Source organism: Neophocaena asiaeorientalis, unplaced genomic scaffold (assembly GCF_003031525.2).
Source record: "Neophocaena asiaeorientalis asiaeorientalis breed wild unplaced genomic scaffold, Neophocaena_asiaeorientalis_V1.1 scaffold40, whole genome shotgun sequence".
NCBI classification, from domain to species: Eukaryota; Metazoa; Chordata; class Mammalia; order Artiodactyla; family Phocoenidae; genus Neophocaena; species Neophocaena asiaeorientalis.
The window spans coordinates 2,773,812-2,800,752 of NW_020185335.1; the positions used below are offsets into that span (position 1 = coordinate 2,773,812).

Below are 26,941 nucleotides of genomic sequence, written 5' to 3' on the forward strand. Positions count from 1 at the left end.
GCTGTTGAAAGCTGCCCAGTCTGGACTCTTGAGCACGTGTGACAGAAAACCAGTTCTCACAGTTCTGTTGAAAAAAATGAAGGTGCTGTGTAGCCAGGGACCAGGATTGGCAACTCTGCAGCTAGCACCCTCCTGGCGTCCTCAGGCCTCCGTCTCACCTGCTTGCCTCCACAGCAGGCTCTCCTCCCTCTTCTGTCAGCCCCGTGCCCCGCAGGCCGTCTGTCCCGTGACAGGACAGCCACCGCAGCTCTCAGCTCACTCCTCACCGTTAGCAGCCAGCCTTCAGCCGCGGGGCTGGCCTTGAGTCTCACTGGACCCGTCACTGTGCCGTGACTGCTCAGGACGGGATTGTGTGCCCACCCTCCCGCGCAGGAGGAGGAGACGTTGTTCGTGGGAAACTGGATCTGGAACCAGAATCCCAGGCTGTGGACACCAGGGAGGCAGACGCAACCAGCGCCCGCCCTGTGGTCAGGTTCAGTGCTGCCCGAAAAGGGGTGCGAAGCAGGCCCCACTGAGGGCCCACCATGGCGGCAGTGGAAGGAGAGACACTCCCTCTCCACTCTCCCAGCAGCCAGATTCTCCAGGAAGGAGGGCAGGGGGAGGGTGGAGCTGTGTGTGTGCCCCAGTGACCTTCCCAGAGACCACCACAGAGGCAGGTGGGGAGCAGGGTGGCCTCTGAGGAATTAGGCCTCCAGCTGACCCCTTCTCTAGGGCTTCCTTCCATTTGCAACACTGCACCTTGCCAGAGACTAGAAGTTGTCTGCTGTGTCATTGTGTGTGGAGCTGGGGGTTAGACTCAGACCCAGCCCCTCCCAGGACGGCCACTCGTGCCTACGCGTGTGCTCCCAGAATGGTAGCCCCAGGCCATGATTGAAGAGAGACCAGGAGAGTCTCGGTCTGGAGTTTAAGCTCAGTTCAGAGTGACCAGAAGGGACCTTAAGGGTCAGCTGAGGTCTTTCACACAGGAGGGAACCGAGGCTCTGATTTTCCCAGTAAATATTTCCCTCGCGCTGCCCCGTGCCCCGCCTGGGCTAGGCGGACGCAGGATCAGCCACAACAGTCCACACGCGGGGCACTCAGGTGTAGCTGGAGCACGGGGTGGGGGTGGTGGGGGCAAGGAAGAGCTCAGGCTAACCCAGACGGGGGACAGGGGTCAAAGGTTCACTCCCCCTGGTTCATTCCGTGGCTGTTCCTGGAGCACCCGCGGTGTGCCAGGCCCCACGCCAGCCCTGGGCACACACATAACCGAGAGCCGGTTCCTGCCTTCACCGAGGTGGCAGTCCGGTGGCATAGGCAGACAGATGACAAGTGACTAAGAAATGTGTGCCCTGGTGTTGTGATTCCTGCTCTGGAGGAACTGCAGGGGCGGGGGTGTCCTCAGGTTCGGGCCTGTGGGCCGGGGGGTGCCCGTAGCTTCAGCAGAACTAAGAAGCTGTGACCTGGATCTGATGTTTTCTCAGAGCATAAAGGTGCCCTAGTTTTCCCTCTCCTCAGGCTCAGCTGAAGCTACGCCAAGAATTGGCTGTTAAAGGCTGCCTGAGATGTGGTTTGGAGCCAAAAATCTATAGAGCCAGTGCATTTGTGACCTTGTTGAAAATGCTTACTGAGGAAAATCGGGGTGTGGGGGGTAGGATTTGGGAGTTATGTTGTTGTGGTTTTTTTCCTTTTTAAAAAAAAAAAAAAAAAAAAGAAGAATCAGTTTGGCCGTCCTCACCTGCATCCCTTTCCCTCTCTGCACAGCCCCTCCTGGGTTGCCTGACTCCTCCAGCCCCATGGCACTCATCCCTCCCGTTTGTCCACACCTCCCCCATCCCCAGTCCCTCTCCATCCCCTGTGCTTCAGGAATGAAAAATACCAAGTGGGTAAAATTAAGGAGCCTGGGTATAGCCCTGGAAATTAGGCCACAGCTGTCAGGCCAGGCAAGAGTCCTCGTCTCTGAATCGGAACTGCCGGGAGCAAGCGCTCGGCCCCTTCCCTGTGAGGATGGATAAAAAACCCCAGCTCCCCCCCCCGCCCGACCCGGGAAGGGGCTGCTGCCTGCTGGCCTCAGGAGGGCCAGGGAATGCTGTTTGTCACTGAGCAGACCTGTCCCAGTGCCCACCCGCTGGGGCACCGCAGTGGGCAGAGCTCATCCCTGCCCTCCGAGGGATGGTCCCAAACTCGAGTAGCGATGATGCTCTGTGGGAGGGGTGGGGTCGAGGAGCTCCTGGCCCTGATGGAGGGGTCTGAGGAAGCTTCTGGAAAGAGATGCTGTCTACCTGAGCCATGAAACATAAGGAACTGCTGGGGGTGAGGGTGGGAGGAAAAGGTGCTTCTGATGTAGGAAAAGTCTGCTCAGAAGCCCAGGCGCCAGGGCCCGGGCAGCCCCAGGGAGCTGGGAGTGTGGCTGGGACCAGGCCCAGGCAGCCCTGACGTATTCCCAGCGAGCCACTGAAGGGCCTGCGCAGGCTCAGAAAACTCTCTCCACCTGCCCTGGGCCTGCACAAGTCCTGAGAGACACCCCCGACACGTGGCCACCCTGGAGTCCTTGGGATGGCACTGAGCCAGGGGGACTGCAGGGCCTCATGAGGCTACACCTGAGGCAGCTGGTCCCAGAGCCCCGTGCCCTGAACTCCAGCGAATGGCAAGGAAGTGGGGCCCAAGGCTCACGGTGGCGGGGACACTTGATCGCCGTCCACAGCTGTGCCGTTAGCCTCCTCCAGCACCGAAGGCTGGTTAAGGAGAGGCTCAGGAAGCTTGCCTGACAGGGCTCTGGCTGCTGCATCACTTTAGAAGGTTCCGTGATGCTGGGACCGGCAGTGTGAGCAGATAATCTGGACTAAGTTTAAAACCTTCTGGAGGCTCCAGACATCCCTGCCCTGCTTTCAGCCAGTTAATTCCAGGTGCCTGTGAATTCAGCCAGCTGGCCTCAGCTGCTCCCAGAGAGCAGTCAGCTTTTCCCTTCCTCCCACGTGAGCTGGTCCCCTTCCTGACAGACGAGGCCTGCCTCCTCTGAGCCCTCTCCTGAACGGGACCCCTGCCCACCTCTGCCGGTAGCCCCTGGCCCTAACAGTTGGCAGGTTCCTGGAAGTTACCTCACTTCCTTCCTGCCCTTGAAGCCTGAGCAGCTGCCCCAGTCCAATTCCTTCTGCCTCTCCCGGCCCCCCCAGTAGCGTGGTAATTGGTTTCTCAGATCTTCAGCTGTGCACCCCATCTGTGAGTATTTCCCGGTCCCGACCCTCTGCAGGAAGACCTGTGATCTTACTGCTGTGGAGACCCCACGGGGAGGGGGCCATGGAGAAGGGACTGTGCCTCCCTTTCTGCACCCCTCCCGTTCCTCTGCCGCACTCCCACCAGTGAGGCCTGAAATAGCACCAGCACCACCACCTTCTGCCCCCAGCCCCACCGCACAGCCCAAGGTCACACTCCCCCCAGGATGGGGTGCTGGGCCTGGTGTGACGGAGCAGCAGCTGCCTGGTGATATCTGTCCCCAGCTCAGCTCCCGAGATGAGTATCTGTAATTACAGCTCTTGGAAGGTCACAGCTTTCGATTCATTTTTGTGGTGTTTGGGAAAAAGTTCAAACGTCCCTATACATGTTTAGTCTTCCCGAGCCAGCTAGGGGTTTTCTGGGAGAGAAAAGACAGCCATCAAAGATGTGCCCACAGGCCAAGCATAATGGCTGTGGAGAGTGGGGGGCCTGGGCTGGGGGAGGAGAGGCGGATAGACCTGGACAGGCGTGAGCGCCCTCGGGGCTGGGGAGGGTGGAGGGTGGCACGGAGCCGCAGCGCTGGCTCACCCACAGCTGAGCCGCCGCTCGAGGGCCACGAGCGGCCTCGGTGGCGGCCACCTCCCTGAGATGTCATCATCTGAGTCCTGCAACGGTGGTCCCCGCCTGCCGTCTGCCCAGTTCGTCCCTGTTCCTCAGCCTCGACTTGGCCCTGACCTTCCCCTCAGAAAGGGCATCTATAAAGGCAGCCCCCAGACCCTCTGTACTTAAAAGTGGAAGAAGGTGGTCGCATAAGACAAAAGCGATTAAAGTAGCAGCCCAGAAGGGAGGCCTCCCCGTGCGAAGCTGTGATCTCTCAGATCTCACCCTGCCTGGCTGCAGCGCACCCGTCATCCCCAGGCCCTCTGTGCGAGGCGGCTTTCTGGCTCTGATGGAAGATGGGGGCTTCATCTCCATTGATGAGACTTTGCTGTTCTGCTGCGATTCTATTTCAGGAGAAGCCTCCCCTGTAGCAGGCACTCATGTCTCAGAGCGGAGCCAGGCCTTTTCTCCCGAAAGGAGTATTATGCTAATCACTCCTTGCAAACAGGCAGACTTTGTAGGAGGTTTGCCTGGTTTTAGATGAAGCCTACGCCTTTGAAGCAAAGAGCCACCGTAGCTAAAAATATCATTTCCCGGCTGTTGATCCTCTCATTTGTAAGATGCTTGTTTCCATTGTCAGATCTCCCCTGCTCTGTCTCTGAGATCTCCATGAGGGAGTCCAAGATGATCCCCAGATGTGTAGGTTTCTAAATGGTTTCTGTATTGTTTAAAAAGAAATTTTAATCCACGTAAGATAAAAATTGAAATAACGCAGAAGAATGTACTGCAAAATGTAGAAGACCTTCCCCACCCCTTCCTCCCCCAGACGTAGCCTCTACTTTCATTTTCATGTATCTTCTTCCCAAACTTGTCTTTGCGTTTATAAATGTATAAGTCTGTTTGGTTGTGGTTAAGGCTGAGGTTTTCCGGCAGAGGATTCCAGACTCAGAATTGCTCTGCAGCTTGCTCTGTTTTCACTCACTCACACGTCACCCGTCGTTCGGCAGGCGAATCTCTGTCAGGATCCCAAGCTCATTGGGACGCTGCCCTCTAACCTCTAGGCCGAAGCAGAATGGCTCAGGGTCACTCTCCCTTATCAAGGCCTCCACATCAGCGTTAAACTCCAACGCCCGTTTTCTGTGTGCGGTGTCCAGACTCTGCTTCAGGGGCAGTGGGTGGTGTGGTGATGGGGTGCTGGTGTTTCCCCGGCAGGCCCCTTGCCTGGCACAGCTCTGCTGGGGGTCAGAGGGTGGCCTGTTCTGTAACCAAGACCTGGGACTCCTCAGGCACCTGCAGGACACTGTCACATCTGGAGCCCTTTTCATTCTCGTGCGTTTAATCCAATAAAGATTTCCCGGGCTGGAAAGGGACATTCGGATGAAAAGCCTATTTCATGCGTCTTAAATTTCCCTGAAAATGACTGATTACAAAAGGAGTTTTTTCAGTCTCCTGACAGGATGGAGGAGGGTACCAGTAAGAGAAACCCCCCTTCCGTTTGGCCACGAAGAACTAAAGGAGTCCCCTCCACACTCTCTTTGTCCATCCCTTCTGCTGTTGACCCTTCTGTCCTCCCAGCCCTTTCACTCTGATCTCTTCACATTGTCCAAGAGACTCAGCAGTGAGGCTGCTGTGATATTTGCTCTTTGTTACCAGCAGTAGGTATTAGTGTTTCACTTCCCGTTCTGTTTTCTGACGTTTATCTCAGTGCCCTTTAAGTGGGCACTTGTAAAGAGCTACAGAAAACAATGTCAGTTCATAAAATTCCATAAAACTCCCAGACTAAAGATTTGAAGGCCAGAAAAGCACTAATCAGCCTAGCTCCTTAATCGGAGACTGTTATCTCCTGTGGAAGCCAAATGTAGCCAGGAAGGCGGGAGAGGCACATGCCAGAGGGGGCTAGAGCTGAGCTTCCTCCCCCAGGGCCTCTGAGGCTGGGAGAGGAGATGCCGCCCCGCCCGAGGAGAGGGTGGTGGTGCAGTCCTGGGCAGGCGGAAGTCTGGCCGGAGAATTCATCTGTTCCGCCCTTTGGACAGCTCGAGTCCGGGCTGTGCACAAAGGGCTTAGGACCCTAAGGTGGAGACAAGGCAGAAATGCAGGGAAAAACAGGACCCCGGCTCTGGGGAGGTGAGCGTGTGGTTGGGAGAAGGAAAGCAACGGGCCCTTCACCAGAGCTCTGAGGCAGAGCCCAGGCTCTGTAGCCCTTTGCGGCCGCTGGTGAAACCTCCCCATTTCCACACGGAGAGTGGCATCGCCGGGCTTGCAGCAGTGGCAGTTTGGGGACAGTGGTTCTCGGTCCTGACTGTGAAGCCTGTTAGGAATACAAACCGCCCCCTTCCTGGAGTATCCCAAACGGTCTTCGGGTAACTCCAGTGTAAGCCAGGTTCAGGGGTCTCTCAGTAAGCGGCTCTTTCTGGCGTGGAGGGCTCTCCTGGTTCTGGAGGGTCATTGTGAGACCTTCTGGGTGGGCAGGTACACTGGTGGAGCAAGAGATGGGCACTGAGACGGCCACCAGAGCAAAATGGCAACCCCTAGTGGGCACTCTTCAAGGCACAGTAAATCCCTTTGAGGAGTCACCACCAGAATGTGAGATAGAAGTGGATCTCTGTGATCACCCGGCAGGACCCACACCACGAGGACAGCCCATGTGCGTGAAGAATTTGAGGAGGGGGACATTCTGGCTTTGGTGCAGTGACCACGTGACCACTGGGCTTCTGGGCCCAAGTCGCGTGCATGGCTTTAAGGGTAGAGGGGCAGAGTTATGGGAGCTCAGGCCTCGGCGTCTGGGCTCAACTCTGACTAAGGTGGAAGGGAGGAGGTGCTCACCATCTGTAAGCGTTTGTGGTCGTATAAGCAGCAGCAGGGAGTGATCCCTTGGCCTGGAACGAAGGACTAGTTTGGGAATAATGGGATGAAGTAAAGGAAATTGTGAACAAAGCAGCTTGGTAACAGGAAGACTGTTGGGGCAATCCCCAGAGCCCTTCCCAGGGATGATGGGGCAGCCCCAGCCGGGCTCCCCGGGCTCCTGGCACTTCGGTTACTTGCCTGCCTCATTTCTCAGAAGGTCACCCCCTTAGTTTGAAGGGGGAAATGTCAGAGATTCAGGGGTGCCTTTCCCTTACCTGTCCCAAGACAGACCCTCTACCTCAAGGGACCCTGATTATGGTCACATGTCATGGGGTGAAGAGGTGTCTGTGCCCTGGGCATTCATCGCAGGGAGTTGGAGCCCTCAGGTGGAAAGAGGGGCTGGCCCGGGAGGGAGAGGTCTGTCCTTCTGCAGGTGACACACCGCGTGGGACTGTCTGGCAGTATGAAACTTGAACTCTGGGTCAGGGACTTGACTCCACCACTGCTCTGGCTATGTGGCTTGGATTTCTTCCTCTGTCCCATGAGCGCTTGATCTCTGAGGGCCTCCGTGAGCCTGGCTGGAAGCTGTCAGGGGCGTAGGTGGCAGGCAGGTCTGGGGCCTGGAAACAGTTTACCAGGCTGGCTGTGTGTTGGCGTCGAGGCAGCTCGAAGCCTCTTCCCAGGCCGGGCCACCTCGGTGGGAGCCTGAGTGTATTCTGGGGAGGAAATCCCTCCTGGAAGGCCAGGAGCTCAGAGGACTTCAAAGAGGAGACAAGTTCCATCCGGTTCTCTAAGGGTCCACCCAGGGCACTCCCAGGCGTGCGGGGCTCAGGGTGCTGTTTCCCTGGCTGTCTCAGCCTGGATTCAGAGCACTGCCGGGAGTCATTGTACTAAAACCCCCGCCTCGCCCTGGAGCTCAGGCAGCAGCAGGCCTGGGAACCGGCTGATGGAGTCATCCCCATGGGTGACTCGCCCCCCGCAGGCTCCCAGACTCTGCCTCCTGTCTCACCCCTTGGAGACAGGCCCACCACTGCAGCAGAACAGCCCAAGTATAGGTGCAGATCACCACTGTCCCAACCAGGTGTGGCCAAGTGTGGTCAGTGCCCTCCACCCCCAGAGGTAGCCCCAGGGTGAGGGTGGGGTAGAAGGAGCTGGATTTCCGATACACTGCCCCAGAGCCACAGGAAGGTCCTGGAGAAACTTGGGCCCTGGTCCATCAGAAGGCCTAGTGATATCTGTAGCCAAGGTGCCCTCCTTCTCCCCAAAAAACCATCCGTCTTCCAGAAAAAGCACTTCCAAGCCCCTGTGCAAGCTGGGCCCTGGATACCGCGAGCTGGGTGTATGGCGAGGCAGCAGCTCTCGGGTGCCCAGGTGGGCGGACCAGATGGGGACCTTGGCAAGGCTCTGGGCTTTGCCCTCATCCTCTGTAAAAGAGGACGGCTAAAATGACGCCTGTCCCGTGTTAAATGGGTTTAAGGTACAGGACGTGCCTAACATGGAGAAAACGCTCACAGATGTCAGTTATGTGGGCCAACGCTGAGGAAACGGTGATTCAGCTTGAAGGGAATCCCTGTGACCGGAGAGGCAAGAGCCCAGCCTCTCTCAAGGGCTTGTTGGAGTTGATGTCGTGGAGACAACAGGATTTCCTTTGGTGGCCCACCCCTTTGTTTTCATTTGCCCTGAGGGCTCGAAAGATGAAATACTCTGAAGCCATGGGCTTCGCTACCCAGGGTTTGAGGCTTGGAGGCCTGGAGAGGTGACCCCCCCAGGGGTCTTCCCAGAGCCTCCAGCATGGGTCCCACCCCTGCCATCTGACCTGCCTCCAGCCATGCTCAGGGCAAGCTCCATGTGGGACAGGCCCAGAGGGGGCCGGAGAGGCACCTGTGAGTGGACAGTGGGGCCAGGCTTGACCAGGTTGCTTAAGAACACATGGGAAATGAGGCCCCGTGGGTCAGCCGGGCGTGCGCAGAAGCTGGCTCCTGTCCTGGGGAGTGGGCAGGAAGGGCCACCGGGCCACCCTGGGCAGTGGAGGAAGCCTTGATCCCTAGAGCAAACCCCAAGCCTGGAGAGAGGGGCTGTCTCGCACAGGGGGGCTAAGGCCCCGGCTGCCTCTACAAGACCCTTTGGTTTTCCAGGCCGCTCCTGCCCAAAGGAGGCCTCCCCTGAAGGTCTCCGGATGAGCCCAGGTCAGGTGTCTGTGGTCCCCCAGAGTCTGGCCGTGCCGCTCTTGAACAATCAGACGGAGAGCTAAGTGGACAAGAGACCCTCTGCTTCGTCTTCTGCCTCTTCCCCATCATGCTGCGGCCCTCGCTCCATCCGCTTTGCACCAGTTCCCAGCAAGACCCAGAAAAACAAGTCCTCATGCCCCCTCTGCCCACCCCCACCCCCCGAAAAAAAAAAAAAAACTTATAAGTGTATCAGACACATCGACTGCATTAAACACGATGAATTTTTTAGGCATGAGTTAGCAGGGTTACCATGGCTGCCTCTGCCCTGAGGGGCACACTGCCGAGGATTGATTGAAATAAATAAAACAGATTTACAATTTTCATACTTGGGAAGCAGAGAGCTGGAAAGGAAGAGAAGCAGGGGAGCTGTTGGGGGAGGATACAGTGAAACTCTGGAGCTTTCTGAACTTCCGGAGGGGAGGCCACTTCCTCCTCCCCTATTCTCAGTTATAGGACACGAAAGCTGCTCTCTCTTTAAATTTCTAAAGGATCCCAGCTGTTGGGCAGGGACAAGGCAGGGAGGGCCCTTTCCGGTGGGAATGGCTCTGGGCCCCTGTGTTCTCTGTACTTGACATTAGGCTGCACTTCAGAGTTATGGCTGTGAGGCTCCAGGTGTCTCCCAGGAAAGCCTGTGTCCCATTGGCCTTGGTCTGCTGAGGGGACGTGGACACCAGCTAGCGGCCAAAGGAGAGAGGAAGTGAGGGCCTGGCCCTCCATGCACAGTGTTGGCCTGGTCAGGACACGCGTGGCAGGGGATGGAGACGAAGGAAGGAGACTCAGGCTAGAGGGAGAAGGTGGGCCCTCTGGGGAATGATCCGGCCCTGCTCTCCAGGATGCCTAGACGAGAGGCGCCTGAAGCGTGGTGTGCACCTTTTCTCACCTGCCGTGCATGCAGCCCAGGCAGGGGGAGGGCAGGTCTCAGAGCCACTGGGCAGGTCTTGGCTTCCACACTGAGACTTGGCCTTGCCCAACCTGGTACAGGTCCCTAGAAAAGAAGTGGCGTGTGGTCCCTTTCCCACGCCAGCACAGAGCAGAGGACAGCACCAGGCTCCCTGGTGGCCCGGTGGGGCTGGCCTCTGCCCGTGCCTTCACCCATGAGGCAGCTTCCTCACGCCCAGCCTGGACCACATGGCCTCGGGGCACAACCGGCCCTCTCCAAGCCTCCTGCAAGGCAGCTGATGTCTTCCTCCCATCCACTTTGGCCCACATGTCACCTGAAGCAGGGGCCGTGGGTGGGCACCAGGCTGGGGACAGGAGAGCACCTCCCACCATGGCCACCACCGAGGCCAGTGGGTCTGGTGGATGCTTGGCCAATGTTTGTGGTTGAAGGGACAGTGACACGAAGCTCACACCAGCCCAGCAAGTGTGGTGTGGCCACTTTCAGGCAGGCACTGCCCCAGAGTGCCTTCCTCGGCCCCAGCAAGTGTCTTGGCCTTTTGAGGCCGCCCCAAAGAAGGCCTCTCTGTGCATTAGGGAAAGTGGCAGTGCCCCTCTTGCGTCCCGGGGGCTTCAGAGCTGACCGAAGGCAGATTGCTCCTCTGAGAGCTCCTGGTATGTGACAGAGGGACCAAAGAGAGCTGTTCCCTCCCCAGCATGAACCCAGACCCAGAGCACGGGAACAGCTGTCCAGGCAGCACCAGGTGGCTGGAGGAGGGTGAGGCAGAGCCCCGTCTGCGGGGCCTCACGGCCACACACCACGGGCCACCTTGAGGCCCACGCATGTGGACCCCGGCCCTAAGGTGAGCCTCTAGGTTGTGCCCCCCCAGACCCCATCCAGGTTCACTCCCACCCCACCTCTGCCTTGTCCCCAAGTATTTTCCAAGCCATTGTCTCATGATGAATAGCACTTTAATATGGGTATTAAAAAATATGGGCAAATGTTTAATGCTTGCAAGCTGTGTTTCATTATTGATGCTCTGCTTGAGAGCCCAGCAGGCAGCTCAAGCCAGGCGGGGGCTCAACAGAGAAGTGATGACGCAGCAGCCCTGCAAGGCAGCCATCTGCCAGGCCCCCCCGGGCGGGGACAGCCCCCGTGCCCGCTCACGACAGGCACCTAGGAGGCAAAGTGGGGAAAGGAACTTGGCCTCTGGGTCAGCATCCACCCTTCCTCGTCCCCTGGGCAGCTGTGTGACTAGGCCTCTCTGCCTGAGGATACAGGATGCCGCAGGAGGAGCCCGGGGCCGGGCGCAGGGAGACTGAGGCCGCCTGTGTGGGTCGTGTCACAAACTCAGGGCTGAGTGAAAAGTGGGCCCCTTTCCTTCCTCCCCCACCTTCCTGATGCAGGAGGAAGAATCCGGCTCAGGTGTCCAGAGCTCGCAAGGTACAGCCCAGCCCACCGACCCAGACTCGCCTTCCCCTAAAATGCCCAGATGGTGCCCTGAGCCCGGTGAGCACGTGCAGACGTGAGCCTCTGACCTTTCTATCACCCCCGAACTGCCCCAAGTGGACTCATGTAACACCCTCTGCACGGTGCCCGGCATGTGCTTAGGGCTCCCCGGGAGCTAATACCTTATTATTCCTGCCTCCTGGAAGCCTCATGACCCAGCAGTCTGGAGGCATCTTCCTTTTCTGCAGTCTACAGTGACCTTGGGATGAGACAGCAAAGACCGGGTGAGGTGACAGGTGACCCCCACCGCCACTCCCCTCCACTTCCTGCCCCTACCGGTCTGCAGGGCTGGAGCCCCCTTCGATGGAGCCCTATGAGCCGCTGCCGCAGGCCTCCAGGCTCTGTCCAGCAGCCTCCTGGGGCGGGAGAGACAACCCCCCTGAAGCAGGGGTAGCTGTGGACATCCAGAGCACAGCGCGCAGGGCATGAAGGCTAGATGCCGCTTGTGCCGCCGCTGCCGCTCCTCCATGGTCCCTCTTCCCGGCTCCTCCCTGGCCCTCCCCTCCCCTGGTGGTTTAATTAGCGGTGCTCAGGGGGAGACCCCTTGGTGTGATGTCTTGTGGCTGACCCTTCAGGCTGTCCTGGCGGCTTGGGCATCTCCTGAGGTCTCCCTGGACCGGGCAGCCAGGTCCTGGGTGATAGGCTGAAAATGTACCGTCAGGGCAGCTGCTCTCTGCATACCAGGCTGGCACAGCATGCCGGGGCATGCCCAGGAGCAGCTAAGGGATGTGCTGGAATGGGGCAGAGGAACGTCTCCGGGGCTGCTCATGAAACCTTGGGTGGAGATCAGCGCAGCTCCTCCATGCGGTAATGTGCAAAAGTGATTCTTGGTATGAGGGACATGAGGGTCACAGGCAAGGCCCTGCCCTTTGCAGCTCATGTTCTGGTGGGAGAGACAGCAGGGGACCCAGTAAACGAGTCCATCAACCAGATGACTCAGGTGATGAGAAACGCTTAGAAAGAAACAGGACTTCCCTTAGAAAGGGCTGGTGGCAGAGGGGTGCGCATGGGACAGAGGCTTCCCCTGAGGCTGCTGTTGGAGCTGAGATCTCCATGGCTGGAGGGAGCCAGATGTGCGCTGGTCCCTGGGAGGAGCTGCCCAGGCCAGGGCAGAGGTCAGGAACAGAAGAAACACAGGAGAGGCCTGCACGTCGTGGGTAAAGGAGGACTCATAAGAGCTGATGTTGTGAGGAGCTGACCAGAAAGTGTGAGGGCCTGGAGGCTGTGGTCAGGAGCTGGGTTTATTTAGATCCAGCAGGAAGCCGCTGAGGAGGGCCATGCTCTGATTAGGACTTTTTAAGAAGCGCCCCGGTTGGTGCATGGAGGGTGAATGGTGGGGTGAAAGGAGACACAGGGAGACCAATTAGAAGCTGGCTTGGAATTGACCAGGCAAGAGAGGGCTGACCCTTGGCCCAGGGCAGGGTAGCTGAGACGGGCCAGGAGCCAGGTGTGCCCTGCAGGCAGATCCCCTGGGCTTGTTGGTACACTGGACAGAGGGGCCCAGAGGATCAAGGAGGACTCCTTGGTTTGGGCTGGAGCAGCTGGGTGGGCAGCGATGCCACTTCCTGAGGCCGCAGGTCACCGATGCTCCCCTGAAAGCTGAGGGACCAGAGTCTAAGGGGAAACCAAGAGGTGTGCTTTGGCCCCGCCGAGTCTGAAGTGCCTGTTGGGCAGCCATGCGGGGCATCCACCAGGCAGGCGGTGTCCATCCAGAGCTCAGTGGGGGCTCAAGAGGCACGTGTGGGAGCCGCTGATCTAGAGATGGCTTTGAAGATTTCCATGGGACCGGACATGACCACCAAGAGGTGCAGACCAGGGAGAGAGCAGAGGAGGAGAGCGCCGTGGTGGCAAGAGTATTTCCGGAATACTCTGCCTCCCTGACCTTCTGTAGCTCCCCAGTGCTTCCGGGTTCTCAGGGACACCAGGAGGCCTTGGCGCCCGCCTCTGCTCATCGCCACCCCCTTGCCTATCCCTCCGCACCCTCCTCAGCCGTCCTCACGTGAGAGCACCACCCCCGCCCTTCAGCTGCTGCAGGTCCCCTCGGGCCTGTGGCCCCTGGAGAGCGCGGCCTGGCAACAGCCTCAGCTGTTGGCCCATCATGGAGACAGCAGCAGCTGCAGGCGACGGGCATTTGTGACCATTTGTCAGAACGCTCCCCTTCCTCCCCGGCCTGCCCTCCTGAAACGTTTCTATCCCACAGCCCTGGAGATGGGGTCGTCTCGGGGTGGGAGGACCACAAGGGGACAGGAAGTGCTGCCTAGGCTCCGCTGAAGGGCCAGGCGTCCTCCTGGGAGCTGGCCCTCGTCCCCCACCCATGGTACCAACAAGGTACCCAACCAGGGGTCCCATTTGCCACATACTGTGCACCCACATGAGCTGCCACTAGTTTTGATGACCGCCCTCTGAGTAGCCCCCATGGTGCAGGTAGATGTCACCCCCATTCGGAGGTGGAGAAATTGTCACACAGACACACTGGGCCACACAGCTGGGCAGGGGCACCGGGCTCCAGGGCCCGGGCCCCTCCTCCACCCACACCAGGTGAGCAGGGGGGCTCCGCCTACCCTCCCACAACTATGGCAGGGCTTTCCCCACACCACCCGCCGGCCCCATCCCCCCAGCAGCTTTGTTTCCATTTCTCTGGTGGTCTCTTGCCCAAGCCTGCCGGTTCCAGCTGGGCCTAGGCTGGAGACGGCCTGCCTGCTGTTTGCGCCTCGTGGTTTGGCCTCTCTGTTACCAAATGCTCTGGGATTTTTTGGAGCCGGGTGTGGGGAAGAAGCTTCTCCAGTCTGGCCCCAAGGCGTGGCTGGCGTTTGGAAGGAAACAGGAAGCCAGACCGTGATAACGCCGAGTTTAGGGTGAGTCCAGTGACCTGGGGTGGACATATTTCAGGCTCGTTGGCTCCAAATGGGGCTTATTTTGTCCAGCACCTGAGACCTTGAGGCCTCAGACCCGTTGTCCCCACAAGCCTGAGGCCTGGTCTGTGGATGCTTCCCTGGAGCAGAGACCAGGAAGAGATGGGGAAGGGGTGCCATGCTGACACCGGTCCCCAACAGGCAGGGCTCGGGGGCCACACCCCACCCTCCTTACCAGCCACTTGCCAGCTCCTTGGTTTGCTCTTAGTTTCAGGAGCCTTGGGATCCTTAAACTCCCAGCAGGAAGGCCTGCTTACCCCCTCAAGGCCAGGCCTCTGTGGGCAAGCGGCCAACTAGGGAGGTCCACAGGCTTCCCTGAGGCGTGTCCTTGATACCTGCCTGTCACTGTGGATGTCACCTTGGCCCAGGGACCCTGGGAAAACTGCTTTCCTCCTCCATTCTCTGGGTTCCCTGTTTTCCCTTTTATAAAATGGAATCTCCTTTTCACAAAGCCCAAGCCTTATCCCCCCCAAAACTCTTATTAGAGGAGAGATAGTGGGAAGAAGTGGCCCTAAGTAATCCCGTGACCTTGGCCAGGTCACCTGGCCTCCCCACCAGAGTTTCATTATCAGAACAGGGAAGGTAGAACTCAGGGTTGCCTTAGGGCTTGTTCATCCCACGAGCACCTACCGAGCCCCTGCTACGTGCAGGCACCACTCCAGGCGTGGGTGGCACCATGAACAGCCCAAACAAGCTCCTGACCCAGGGGCTCTCACGGGGGAGGGTGGGGGGACACCATCCACGGATGACCAGAATGCGGATTTGTCACGTGAAGATAATCTCTAGGCAGAAAAGTAAAGCCAGGAAGGGACACAGAGCGCCTTGGCACATGGGGAGGCGTTGCTATGCTATGTGGGAGATCAGAAAGGTACCTCAGGGCTCCTGGGGCCACACTGGCAGCCAGAGGCCCCGCTGCTTTTCTCGGGATCCCACTTCCTGGCCTGGGGTGGGCCGGGGGATAGATGGAGCCCGTGGGGCTCTGGAGTTGCCGAGAGGCGTGGAGCCAGGTCCGCTGTGAGCAGCCCCCCCTTGGCCCCCCGCAGGCCCCAGAGCCGGGGTCCCACACCAGGCCCAGGAAAGAGCAGGTTTCCTCAGGAGAGGGCTCGGAGCTGCGGCCCAGAGGCCTCCAGAGCCTCCACTCAGCCCGTTTTCCAGGCAGCTCTGCCTCCTGCTGAATGCGGAGAACATCTTCCACTCGATGGCAGACATCCTGCTCCGGGAGGAGGACCTCAAGTTCGCCTCGACCATGGTCCACACCCTCAACACCATCCTGCTGACCTCCACCGAGCTCTTCCAGCTGCGAAACCAGCTGAAGGACCTGAAGAGCCCGGTACTGCTTGCCCACGGGCTCCAGCCTGGTGCCATCTCTGTGCCCACGGGTGCGGCCCTGCCAGCCCACCCCTCGTTACCCGGAGGTTGGCGGGGAGGAGACGAGAACGTGACCTGAGGTCTCCCTGGTCCGCCGTCAAATAGGGGTCCCCCTGGGTTGGCTGCGTGTAAGTGCCAGCCATGGGAGGGAGTCACAGCGGGTTTCCTTGGAGCTACCCGCTCTGGGGGTCTCTGCCCACAGAAGACTCCAGACCCCGCTCCAGGTCCACGTGCCCTCCCTGACACCCCGCACCCCACCGGCACTGCCCCCTCGCACACAGGGTAGGTTGGGTTCCGAGCCCGCCTTGCAGGACCTGCAGGGTCAGACCTGCCGGGCCGTGTCACCCAGTCAGGGTCAGGCCTCTGGATTGCAACCCCACTGGGGATCCGGTGTCGTTGCTCTCCTCACCCTCCTCCTTGGCCAGGACCCCGCTCTCCCACAGAGGGACACATCTGCTTACAGATGCCCTGTGTGAGCCAGGGTGTGTCATAGTGCTGTCTGGCCCAGGCTTTCGGTGAGGACCCACCAGGGCTGGTCAGAGAGAGCGGGGAGTGCTCACCAGTCTACCGAACTGCTCTGGGGGACACGGGTCAAAGGCCTCGCTCGGCCCAGAGGAGGGGGGCTGAGCCGCAGAGGGCCCCCAGGGGTAGCCGCCATCCCGGACGTGCTGGCAGCTCCAGCACGTTTCATCTGGGCTGTGGTCACCACCTTCCCATCTCAGACCCTGCCTCGGCCCTCTCTCAGGGAGTCTCCAAGACTTCCAAGCCTGTGCCTGAGGGCATCTGTGGCCGAGCCACTGGGAATGACCCAGGCCACACCCCTGCCTTCTTCCTGTGGTTCCTTCCAGACATTCGCAGAGGCCTAAAGAATGTTCCTCAGGGCAGGGGCTCTCGAGTGTGGGCTCAGCTCCTGGGCTGGTTCCCGAGTGCAAGGTGGGCTGCAGAGGAGGGAAGAGATGGCATTTGAGGACGCAGGAGGGCACTGCTGGGGAGAGCCTGGGCCCTGAGGACACTTTCTCCCTGCCCCCCTCCGGTCACACCCCCTCCCAGCCCCAGAGGCTGGGGACCACGGGCTGTGGAGAGGACGATTACTGTTGTTTGCCGAGGGCAGAAATACCAGCACAAAGGACAGGCTCACTCCCAAGCAGCAGGCCCTCACAGCCGTCACCACGTGGCTCTGTGGGACGGAGAGTAATGACAGGGTCTGAGGAGGAGCTGTCAGCGTTTCCTTTGTGACAGCCCGTTCCCAGCTGGGCTCCCTGGCGCTCTGAGAGGGGCCCTGAGTCTGGGCCGCGCACCCGCGGGGAAGGAGCGGGGGCTCGATTAACTGCTTACACCTCTCCCCCTTCAGGAGAGCCAGAACCTGTTCTGCTGCCTGTACCGCTCCTGGTGCCACAACCCAGTCACCACGGTGTCCCTCTGCTTCCTCACCCAGAACTACCGGCACGCCTACGACCTCATCCAGAAGTTGTATCCTTCACTCACTGTTCTTCCAGTCCAGCCTCGGGGGCGGAGCGGCTGCTCCCTTCCCACCCACGTGGGCCCGATTGCCATCCTTCTGCCCTGACCCTACGCTCCGCCTCCAGGCCTTGGGCCATCAGGACCCGTGAGGGCACAGTGAGGGGTGGATTCCAGTAAACAGGGTCATCTAGGGCCTCGTAGAGGGGAGCTAGCCCTGGAGAAGCTTTGTGAGCTGGGGATCAGGGATGGGTGCTTACCTAGATAAGGGTGTCCCGAGAAAGAGGCAGGGTGCCCTCTGCGCGGTGCTGGGGCAGGGTGGGGAGAGAAGGCCTGGGAGCAGGGGGGCTGCCGGGCTGCAGCAGGCCGGTAGGTGAGGAGCTTAGGACCTTTGGGGCCCACAGAGCCAGGGCCCAGCAGAGGACAGGACAGGGAGAAGCAGGCTGGAGGAGAGGCCTCAGGGAGACGGAGCGCCGCTCAGGGCCTGCCTCAGAGAAAGGCATCCATGGTCGGCTTTTTGTTTGAAACACCGTGAAGCAAACCAGCTTCCTCTGTGAATGTCTGGTGTGTGACCCGGATTGGACGGACATTTAGGATGCAAAATTGCTCTCCTTCCCTGATGGGCCAGGACTTGGGAGGTAAGGAGAGAGGGGCCCTGAGGTGCCTCCACTGAGAGCCAGCTGTGGCCTCGCCTGGCTCCCTCAGGGTGCCCACTCGCCTTCAGACTACGATTTGCTCCTCTCCGCCACTGGTGTGGCCCGAGGACTGCAGGCCCCAGGCTTGCAGCAGCCCTGACCTTGGCCCTGCTGACAGGCATCCACTCAGGCAGGAACAGGGGCCTTTCCTGCCCAGCCCTCCCCCAGAGGCTGCAGAGCGGTGATGAGAGCCTTTCAGGGCCTGGAGGGCACAGAGGAGAGAGCGGCGGAGCAGAGCTGGAGTGCCACGCAGGGGGACACCTGTGAGGGACAGAGAGGCAGGGGGACAATAGGCTGCTGTCCTTTGTGTCCTGATCCTGCTCAGGTGGAAACATGCTCTGTGCCTGCAAGCCAGGGCCCAGTGGGAGGTGTGCTCTGTGCCGCTGGGTCGAGCTCCTAGGGCCCAGCTCCTCGGCTGTCCCCACCCCCAGAGAGGCAGGCTGCCCTGGCCAGTGGTTCCACTTCCCTTGACCACCCACCCAGCGGGGACCTGGAGGTCACTGTGGATTTCCTCACGGAGGTAGACAAGCTGGTGCAGCTGATCGAGTGCCCCATCTTCACATGTGAGCGCCCTGCCTCTGGCCTCCGCGGGCTTGGAGGGAGGTGGGAGGGAGAGCAGCTCTTGGCTGCCACTGGGGAGGGAGCGAGAACAGTCACCCCAGGGATGCTTCTAGAATGTCAAGAACGTAAGGATGGGGATGACAGGGCTGAGGAGGTACACAGGGCTGGGACATGCGCATCAGAGCGTGGGTCCTGCCCGTGCGCCTTAAGGCAGGGCTCGACACAGGCCAGCGCTGAGGGCAAAACCCACCTGAAGAATAGTGTCACCTCTGCAGAGGGAACTGGAGCAGTGCCGTCAGGGGGCAGGTGGAGCAGCCGTCCCAGAGCTGTCCCTGGCCACCCCTCCAAGCACGCTGCCCTCTGCTGTGGCTCTTGGAAGCTGGGGGCACCCTGGGCCCACCCGCAGGTTGCTCCCTTGTGCCCAGGAGCCACGCCCTCGTCCCTCTGCAAAGCAGAGCTGGCGTTTGCTAGGAGCTGCCTGATTGTAACACCCGGGCTGAATGTGCAAAGTGGCAGCTGGCTGGGGTGAGTGCAGCTCCTGGCGCCTCAACACATACAGTGCCCGCTCCCCAAGGCAGGCAGGTCTCTGAATGACGCCCGTGTGCTTACGGCCTGGTAGCGAAGCCAGGAGGCATCCCTGCTGGTGGCCACCCTCCTGCCGGGCTGGTCAGCCAGGCCTCCTGCTGTGGTGGCACCCCGATCTGCCCAGGCCAGGCCTGTCGGCCTTCACCCTGGAGCCCAAAGGCAAACCCAGGGGCCGAGGGGCTCCTCCCATCCAAACAGAAGACAGCTTCTCCAAACAGCCAGCCATCACAGTAACAGATGCCCGGGGGACCCAAGAGCAGGAGGGAGACCCTGTTCCCAGGGCAGTGCATCGAAGCCTGTCCCAGATGGCCCCCTGGCCTGACATTTCACTTCCCCAAAGGCCTCCCAGGGCAGCCTGGCACACGCTCGCCTGGGGGCAGGTCCAGCCTGACCCTAGAGAAGCCATGAACACCTCTCCAGGCCCAGGGCTTTGGTGGGGTGACCATAGCAGACGTCCCCTGGTCCTGCCTAGCACCCATTCCAACCCTAGGTTGCCTAGACCCCCCTGGTAGCTGGCTTGGCCCCGTAGCCCAGCTTACCCAAGGCCCAGGACTAGATTCAAAACAGGTCCCCGCCTCTTCTGGAGTCGCTGGGCCTGGGCAGGACTGCCACCTGGGGTGAGGGGAGGGGCTGCTGTGAGAGGCCCCTGCTTCCTGGCTCACCCTGGCCCCAAGGCCCCCGTCCAGCTGCTGGGGTGACATGGTCTCTCCAGAGGTTTGTGGTTTGTCCTCCACCAAGGACGCCTGAGGCTGGGCCTCAGAGAAGGTAGAAACGAGTGATGCTCCTGGAAGGGCTCAGAGGAGAGCCACGTGGGCCTGTTTATCTGGGACGGATGCTGGGCAAGGCCCGGGTGCGTCTCCCCGCCGTCTGGTGGGGGAGGCAGGGCTGGTATCTGACATGGATTTCCAAAAGCATCCACCAGACACTCAGGGGCTTGATGTGTGTTTGGTCGCACACCAAAGCGTTTTTCCATCCTGCCCTCCCTTAAAGCTGCCCTAATCCAGTCTTTCTCTCCAGCTCACCCTATTTATAGCTCTCTCGTGCTGGCACGTGCAGAGCAGACCCGGGAATCTGTTACGCTACAGGCCCCAAGCCCCCTCATCGCCAGGGAGGCAGTGAGTGCTGGGGGAGGGGACCAGACCTGGCAGCAGGTTGGGGGTCGCCAGGCTGAGGTGACGGTTGGGAAGATCAGACGGAAGGCAGGTGGGCAGGTCAGGAGAGGCAGGGGGATCATGGGGACGGCTAAGACGCTGCAGGAGGAGAGGCAGGCATGTCTGGCTGGGAGGAGCCCCGGCCACCAGGCTGGCCCGTTCCTGGCCGGGCTGAGGTGCCACCCAGAGCAGTGCCTGACCCCTGCCCTCTGCCCTCGCACAGATCTGCGCCTGCAGCTGCTGGATGTGAAGAGCAACCCGTACCTGATCAAGGCCCTGTACGGCCTGCTTATGCTGCTGCCCCAGAGCAGCGCCTTCCAGCTGCTCTCCCACCGGCTCCAGTGCGTGCCCAACCCCGAGCTGCTGCAGACGGGGTAAGTGCCCAGCTGGCAGTGAGCAGGGCCAGGGCTGGCCGGGCTGGCAGGGCCTGGCGAGCGGGGAGTTGTAAAGGGGCCACCAGGGCCTGCCCTCAGCTCGGCGTCACACCTCCTGTCACTGCGGACACTGTCCACCCCTCAGCCGCTTGCCCGTGGGTTTCCATATCAGAGCACCGGGCTGGGAGATTCTGGGAGCGTCTGTCTGTGCGGTGGTAGGTAGTTGGAATACCTTCTCCCAGCAGTCAGGGTGGAGTTAAATCAAAAAACCCAAGAGCATGCTGGCGTGACCCAAACAGAGGCCCCTGGAGAGAAAGTCCAGAGGGGAGGAATTCGTGCCCCAGCTCAGCCACTGCGTCCCAGGTGGTACATGGGCAAGAGAGCTACATAGGGTCCCTCCCGGGCCTCAGACAGCCCTCCCTTCCCATCTGTAGCAGAGGCTCAACGCTTGGCCACTGAGTGACCCTGGCACTGCTAGGACCCTCCCAATCTCCTCCTGACTGGAGTGGGAGGCAAGGGTGCCCCCGTGGCTACCCCGCTCGCGACCTGTCCGCGGGAAGCACGGGTCCCAGGCGCTCTGCCGTGGAGAGGCCCAGCACGGCAGCCACTGGGGAGGAGGGCTGCAGCCCCTCAGGGGCATCCAGGCTCCCACCCTGAACCCACTGCTGGCCCGGTCCCCAGAGTCTGTTGGGTCATGTCTATATTTGGTAACCCTTGGAGGCTTTGCCTCATCCACAGGCATTTGGCATCAGAGATGGAAAATTTCACTTGTCGGGTCGCCATGGAAACAAGCAGAGCCACTGAGAAGATTTACGCTGAATGGAGCACACCCAGCTTGCATCAGATGCCCTGTGTGTCTAGAATTCCCTCCCAAGCTGTTAGACCCCCTCGGCAGGCCTGGCGCCTCGCCCCCCGCCAAAGGTCTCGGGCCTTTGCCCTTGCGATGGATGCAGGCAGCCTTGAGATGGGCCTGCCCGGCACTCTGGGCCCCTGACCCGAGCCCCTGTGCCCTCCGTCTCCCAGGGTCTAGGCCACCACCACCCCTCCCACCTGACCTGGTCTCTCCAGGGGCTGGGCGTGGGGCCCCTAATGGGCTGTCGGCCTCAGGCCGCTGGAGGGGCTGGGAAACCCCAGCAGGTGTGGCCCCCAGGCCAAGGCCCAGCTCCTGCCCACCCTGCCCCTTTCCCCAGACAGCAGCACTCAGGGGTGGAGGGCTGGTCCCTGTCCCAGCTGCTCCTGGTGCCACCGGGTAATCCTCAGGGGAAGGCATTCAGCGTACTGAGTGTCCCAGGGAAGCGGGAGCAGCCGCAGAGTTAGGTGTGCATTTTATTCCCTTGGCCGGAGCACCTCTATCTCCTGGGAGTCGGAAAGGCCCTGACGCCACACCTCGCTTTGCTGCCTTGGCCTCTGCTGGCCTTTGCAGTGCCCAACGGGTGTTAGGGTCACCCTGGCAGCCACTTAGGAGGGAAGGTACAGCTGAAAGTGAGAAGGAGGCAGGAACGGCTGCTTCCTTGTGACCTCTGGGCCAGGCCACAGCCCCTGTGCTGCTGAGGGCCAGTCCCTTCTCAGAGCTCTGCCTGCTACATCTCCTCATATAGGAACATCCTATGGAAAAGGAAGGCAGGCTCAGAGTAGTCGGACTCCTCCCTGCGCTCCCTTAGCCAGAACAGAGCAAGTCTGCAGAGGAAAGCTGGGGGAAATGAGGCTTTCCCCTAGATCTCCCATGGTCAGAGTCAGGAAGTCTTGAGCCAAAGGGCTGAGGCCTCTGGGTCAGTGGATGGTTCGCAGGCCTGGACTAGGATCTGGTCCGAGCTCTGCTGTGGATTTGCTCTGTGACCTCAGGCAAGCCCCATGCCCTCTCTGGGCCCTTGGTTTCTTCATCAGTAAGTGAGCATTTGGACTGAATGGATCCTTGAGGTTCCGCTCAGTCTTCAAGGCTTTGGGTTCCCAGCCTTTCTTTGCAAGGACCCAGGAAGAGCTGTCATAGAAAAAGGCAGCGGAGCCCTGGGCAAGGAAGGGGCCTCAGGAACAGCTGGGGGCAGGGGCAGGTTGTAGGGTTGGGCACAGAGAGGGACAGCTCCCGCCCTGGAGAGGGGGCTGAGGACAGTCTCAGCCCCGGGAGAGGCAGGCAGCTGGAAGACAGCGTCAGGTTGCCCGACAGGCCCATGTGCCGGGAACAGCTGGGGGAGTCTCTGCTCCTTGCCCATCCCCCCCCTTCTGTGCACTCAGGGTGCCGGCAGGGCTAGGGAACCCTGGCCCTCCGCTCGGGCTTCTGGCCACTCCCCAGGGACCGTCTCCTCAGTGAGGCAAGAGGGAGCCTCTGAAGGAGAAGCTGGTGACAGGTGCGTAGGTGCGGTGGCAGGAGAGAGGGCTGGCTTTGGGTTCTGGAACCCCAGCTCTGTGCTGCTGGCTGGGTGTCCCCTAGCCACTCACTGCCTGAGGGTTGCTATAAACACACAGAGAACATGAAGGCCTGAGCAGCGGCCGTGCCCACTGTGACTAGCAGGGAGAGGCCCAGCCTCAATGCTCAGCGGAGTCCCGGTACCCATGGACATACCCCTCCCTGCTACCAAGACTTCAGGCCAGGAGAGTCTGCCCAAAGGGACGCTGAGTCATGGGGGGAAGGACTTGTTGCCTCTGTGAGGGCCCAGAGAGCAAGGTGCGGCCTACTCCTCCCGACGCCTACCCTCACCTGGCCACATCTGTGCACATCACCCTGGACTTGCCATCCATTGCTGGCATCTCCCTGGAAGCCCCTAATCTCAGCTTCCCTCTGGATCTAATGCAGAGAGTGTTGCGGAGAGGAGCATACAGATCCGTGGGTGCCCAGCCTCAGACAACACCCTTCAGGATCATCTCTGGCCTGTACATCTCTCCCCCTGTTCCGGCCCACATGGGCTGGGGTAGCATCTGGCCACCCTCTGGAGTTAGGGCTCCAAGCTGCAGGGTGTCCCTCAGCGTCCTCAGGAGCGGGAGTTGCTCTCTTGGGGCAGTAGCACCCGGGCCACAGGTTACTAGGACAGGGATGGCCCTTCCCCATTCCCAGGGGAGTTGAAAGCAGCCGGAGACCAGAATGCTGCCCGCAGTCTGGCCCCCTAGAGCGAGCCCCACCCAGCTCGTTTTGATCTTTGTTGAATTTGCCTGAGTCCCCGCTCCAGAGGCAGGGCCTGAGGCCCAAGAAAGAAGCAGCCACGGCCACAGTCCAAGGTGTTGTCAGGTGGTGTGTCTTTAACAGGAAGGGACCAGGCTGAGTAGGGGTACAGGGGCCCACTTCCAGGCTCCAGATGGCATCCCAACCATGGGAAGAGTTCCCAATGCCCCTGGTCCTGGTGGCTTGTCAGAGATGGCTTTCAGGCTCTGACCATTGGTGGGCTGCGCCTTACCAGGAGCCAGGCTCGTTGGTGAGGGTTCCATTTGGGTGAAGCACCGTTGTGAGTCACCCAAATGGAATGAGCTGCTGGGCCCCGCCTGGCCTTGCCTCAATGGGACAGAGTTGTAGCCACAGTGGGCACCCATCGGGTACCTAGGCTGGGGCTGGGCATCAGGCCAAGTTCTTCATGTCAAGTATGGAGGAATCCTCACCCACCCCATGGGGGGCTCCTGTGGCAGTGCCCCCTTACAGAGGAGGACACTGAGTTACCTGTCCAAGGTCAAGTGGCTCGGGGGTGGTTGTGTTACAGTTGGGTCCAGGTCTGTCGAGCTCCTGTGCTCAGCTGCTACCTGGACCTCTCCTGCCATATTGGGGTCTTTTCATGAACTCAAAGGGCCCAAGGATTCTCTGCTTAGCTGATCAGCCCACAGCCTTCATGAGATCCCTTACCAGGGCCACCAGGCCTCAGGGCCTGGAAGCAGATCCTTCCCAGCCCACAAAGATCTGCTTCCAGTGAGGCCAGAATGAGGGAGAAGCAGAGTATTTTCTTGGGACTCTCTGCTGGGGTGATGGTTAGGAATGGGACAGGGGCCCAAGTGGATCTAGTCCTCCGGGGCAAGCTCAACACTGGGCTTGAAGGGGGCAGCAGGGCGAATGCATTGCCCAACTATAGGGAGCATCAGGCCCGTGGCAGTTGTGCAGTGCACAAGCTGTGAGGCGGTACGGAGCAACTGCGAAGAGTGCTAGCAAGAGGAGTTCCCGGAGGCATCAGCTGCCCAGTGGGGAGACCAGCTCTCCTTCCGCCGGGACAGAGAGTGACTGCAGGCCTCTGGGCCCCAACACTCAAAAACAGATGTCCTGCCAAGTTGAGGGCCAGTAGACTTCAGCCACCCCTGTGGTCCCCGGCCCTAGCCCTGCCCTAAAGAAAGGGCCAGACTGCCTCCTCCCCCTTCTCCCTGGACCCTGTTCCAGGCCCCAGCTGGCTTCCTGGCTGGCTCCTAGCCCTGGCTTTCACCCCAAAGGGAGCCACTCATAAACAGGAAATGCTTCCCGATGTGATGCCTGCTCTGGGCACCGTTGCCAGCCCACAGGCTGAAGGCCCTATCCAAGCAGCAGTGTTGACTGGTCCCACCAACTGTGGGGGAGGGGAATGCTCATAGGGCTCCCTGCTCTTTGGGGCTGACTGCTGGGGAAGGGTTGTTGGGCCTGAGGTGGCCAGACTGCCCGAGGTCGAGCTTCCCCAGCCTGTGGCCCTGCCCCGACCCCACTGCCCCGCTGCGGCTGATGCTTACCCGCTCCGGCAGCCGCATCATGTGCTGAGACACTCACGCGGAGCCCTTCTGCTCCCTTTCCCCAGAGACGGCGCGAAGGCAGCCCCCAGGTCACAGAACACAGACTCCCCGAGCATCGACTACGCCGAGCTGCTGCAGCACTTTGAAAGGGTCCAGAAGAAGCACCTGGAAGTGAGGCACCAGCGGAGTGGACGTGGGGATCACCTGGACCGGAGGGTTGTCCTCTGATAGGCCTGGCCTGGGGACGGGCCCAAGGAGTGGTCCCATGGAGCACTTGGGGTCTTCAGGCCCCCTCCCCACAGAGCCTGAGAACCTGCCTCAGGGGCAGGGCTGGGCCTGGCCACCAGCGCAGGGCAGGGTAGGGGGCTGGAAGCTCTGTCCACCCAAGCTCCTCTCACAGGCCCTCCAGCGCAGTCAGCTGCACTCTGGCATTCAGACAGAGCTGGCTTCCTGCCAGGGTGAGGCCGCAGCCTCAGACGCCCCCATTTTCTGGAATCGGGTTCTTTCTAATGTCCTCTTGTAAAAGAGCTTGACCTCCCCAGCGCACCAGAGCTCTGGCCTCCTGTGGATGTGTGTGTACACATGTGTATACACATCTGTGCACATAGGGACCAGCACAGAGGTCCATATGAATGGCGCACCCTCTGTCCCAATAAAGAAACGCAACCCGTGCCTGGCCTGCTCCTTCCCACTGATGCCTGCCCCAGGACCTTGCTGCCTGTCCTAGAGATTTGTTCTCATGGTGGTCCCAGGAGTGCTGGCTCTGCCAGGAGAGGCTGGTCGCTCTCTGCACGCTCACCTGACTGGGGTGTGGGCCTTGGGCCCAGCCCTTACCTCGATAGAACCAGCCCCTTCTTCCTGGAGAGCACAAAGCACTGGCCTGGCCCCCTGATCCCTGCCTTCTCAGGCACCTAATCTGACTTTTCCATCCTGACAACCCCCCGCCCCGGGGGCATGGGACATGTCCCCATTAGACAGATGAACTGAGCCTCAGGAGTTTCTGAATGAAGGGGCACACTGCAGAACGTTCCAGGTCACTGGGGATGGAGGGGAAGGCCCAGACCAGTGCAGGGAGTTGGGCGGGGCAGGGGGTGGGCTTCCCACATCCCCACCCCTTGATTTGGCTAAATGAGCCTTAGCTCACCAAACCTATAAGCCAGAGTCCACCTGACCCCAGGCTTTGGGAAGCCTCAGATTGGCCTAATGATCTCCCAAGTGGCTCTTGTGGGCCCCTGGAATAGAAGAGAAGGATCTTGTGCGGGCTTTTCCCCAGAGCCCCAGCATAGGGCCGGGCGGGTGGGTTTCCCTGCCTGGAGTCTCCAGAACGGGATGACTGAACTCACCATGGCCAACGTACACACACATGCATCCGCATATGTGGGTACCCTGGCGTCAGAGACGGGACAGTGGCCCACCTCTGTTCTGCTGGTCCCACATGGCCCCAACCCGAGGAAAGAGGTTGCTTGAGGACCAGTACATCACCATCCCCAAAGGCCCGGCCTGGGGCACCCCATGCAGGTGGCATCAGCACTGGCACTGCTTGGAAGAGGAGCCACAGAACTTCTGGAGGAGGGTCCAAACCCTTTTGTGCCGGGGATAAAACGTTCCAAGGCGGGTGGCCTCCAGGGCACCGTGCGCCCCTGCTGAGGGTGGTGTATCCATCCCACGGGATGCGCCCCGAGGACCCCAGCCTGCCCCCCTCTTCTTAAAGCGCGGGAACACCCACCCCCCGACACACACACACGCACCCCGACGTACACACATACACACACACACCGGCCAGAGACCAAAGGCTGGAGGGGGTGGTGGTGTTGGGCACCTTCCCGGAGCGGGCACCCAACCACTGGTCCCACTCCCGCGGGCAAGCCGGGCAGCCCCGCCCCAGCGCCGCCCCCGAACCGCGGCGGCGCCTGCGCCTGCCGGGCCCT

At 60.4% G+C, this 26,941-nt stretch overlaps 1 protein-coding gene across 1 annotated transcript in view; it reads left to right on the forward strand.

The window, feature by feature from the left end:
- The window catches only part of VAC14 (VAC14 component of PIKFYVE complex), a 168,604-nt gene extending 142,920 nt beyond the window's left edge, over positions 1–25,684 (forward strand). The window contains exons 13-17 of the mRNA XM_024735464.1: positions 15,315–15,489; positions 16,879–16,997; positions 18,164–18,243; positions 20,201–20,351; positions 25,079–25,684. Coding sequence (XP_024591232.1) covers positions 15,315–15,489; positions 16,879–16,997; positions 18,164–18,243; positions 20,201–20,351; positions 25,079–25,241 — 688 coding nt within the window. The 3' untranslated portion in view covers positions 25,242–25,684. The remainder of the gene's footprint in view (positions 1–15,314; positions 15,490–16,878; positions 16,998–18,163; positions 18,244–20,200; positions 20,352–25,078) is intronic.
- Positions 25,685–26,941: the final 1,257 nt, after the last annotated feature.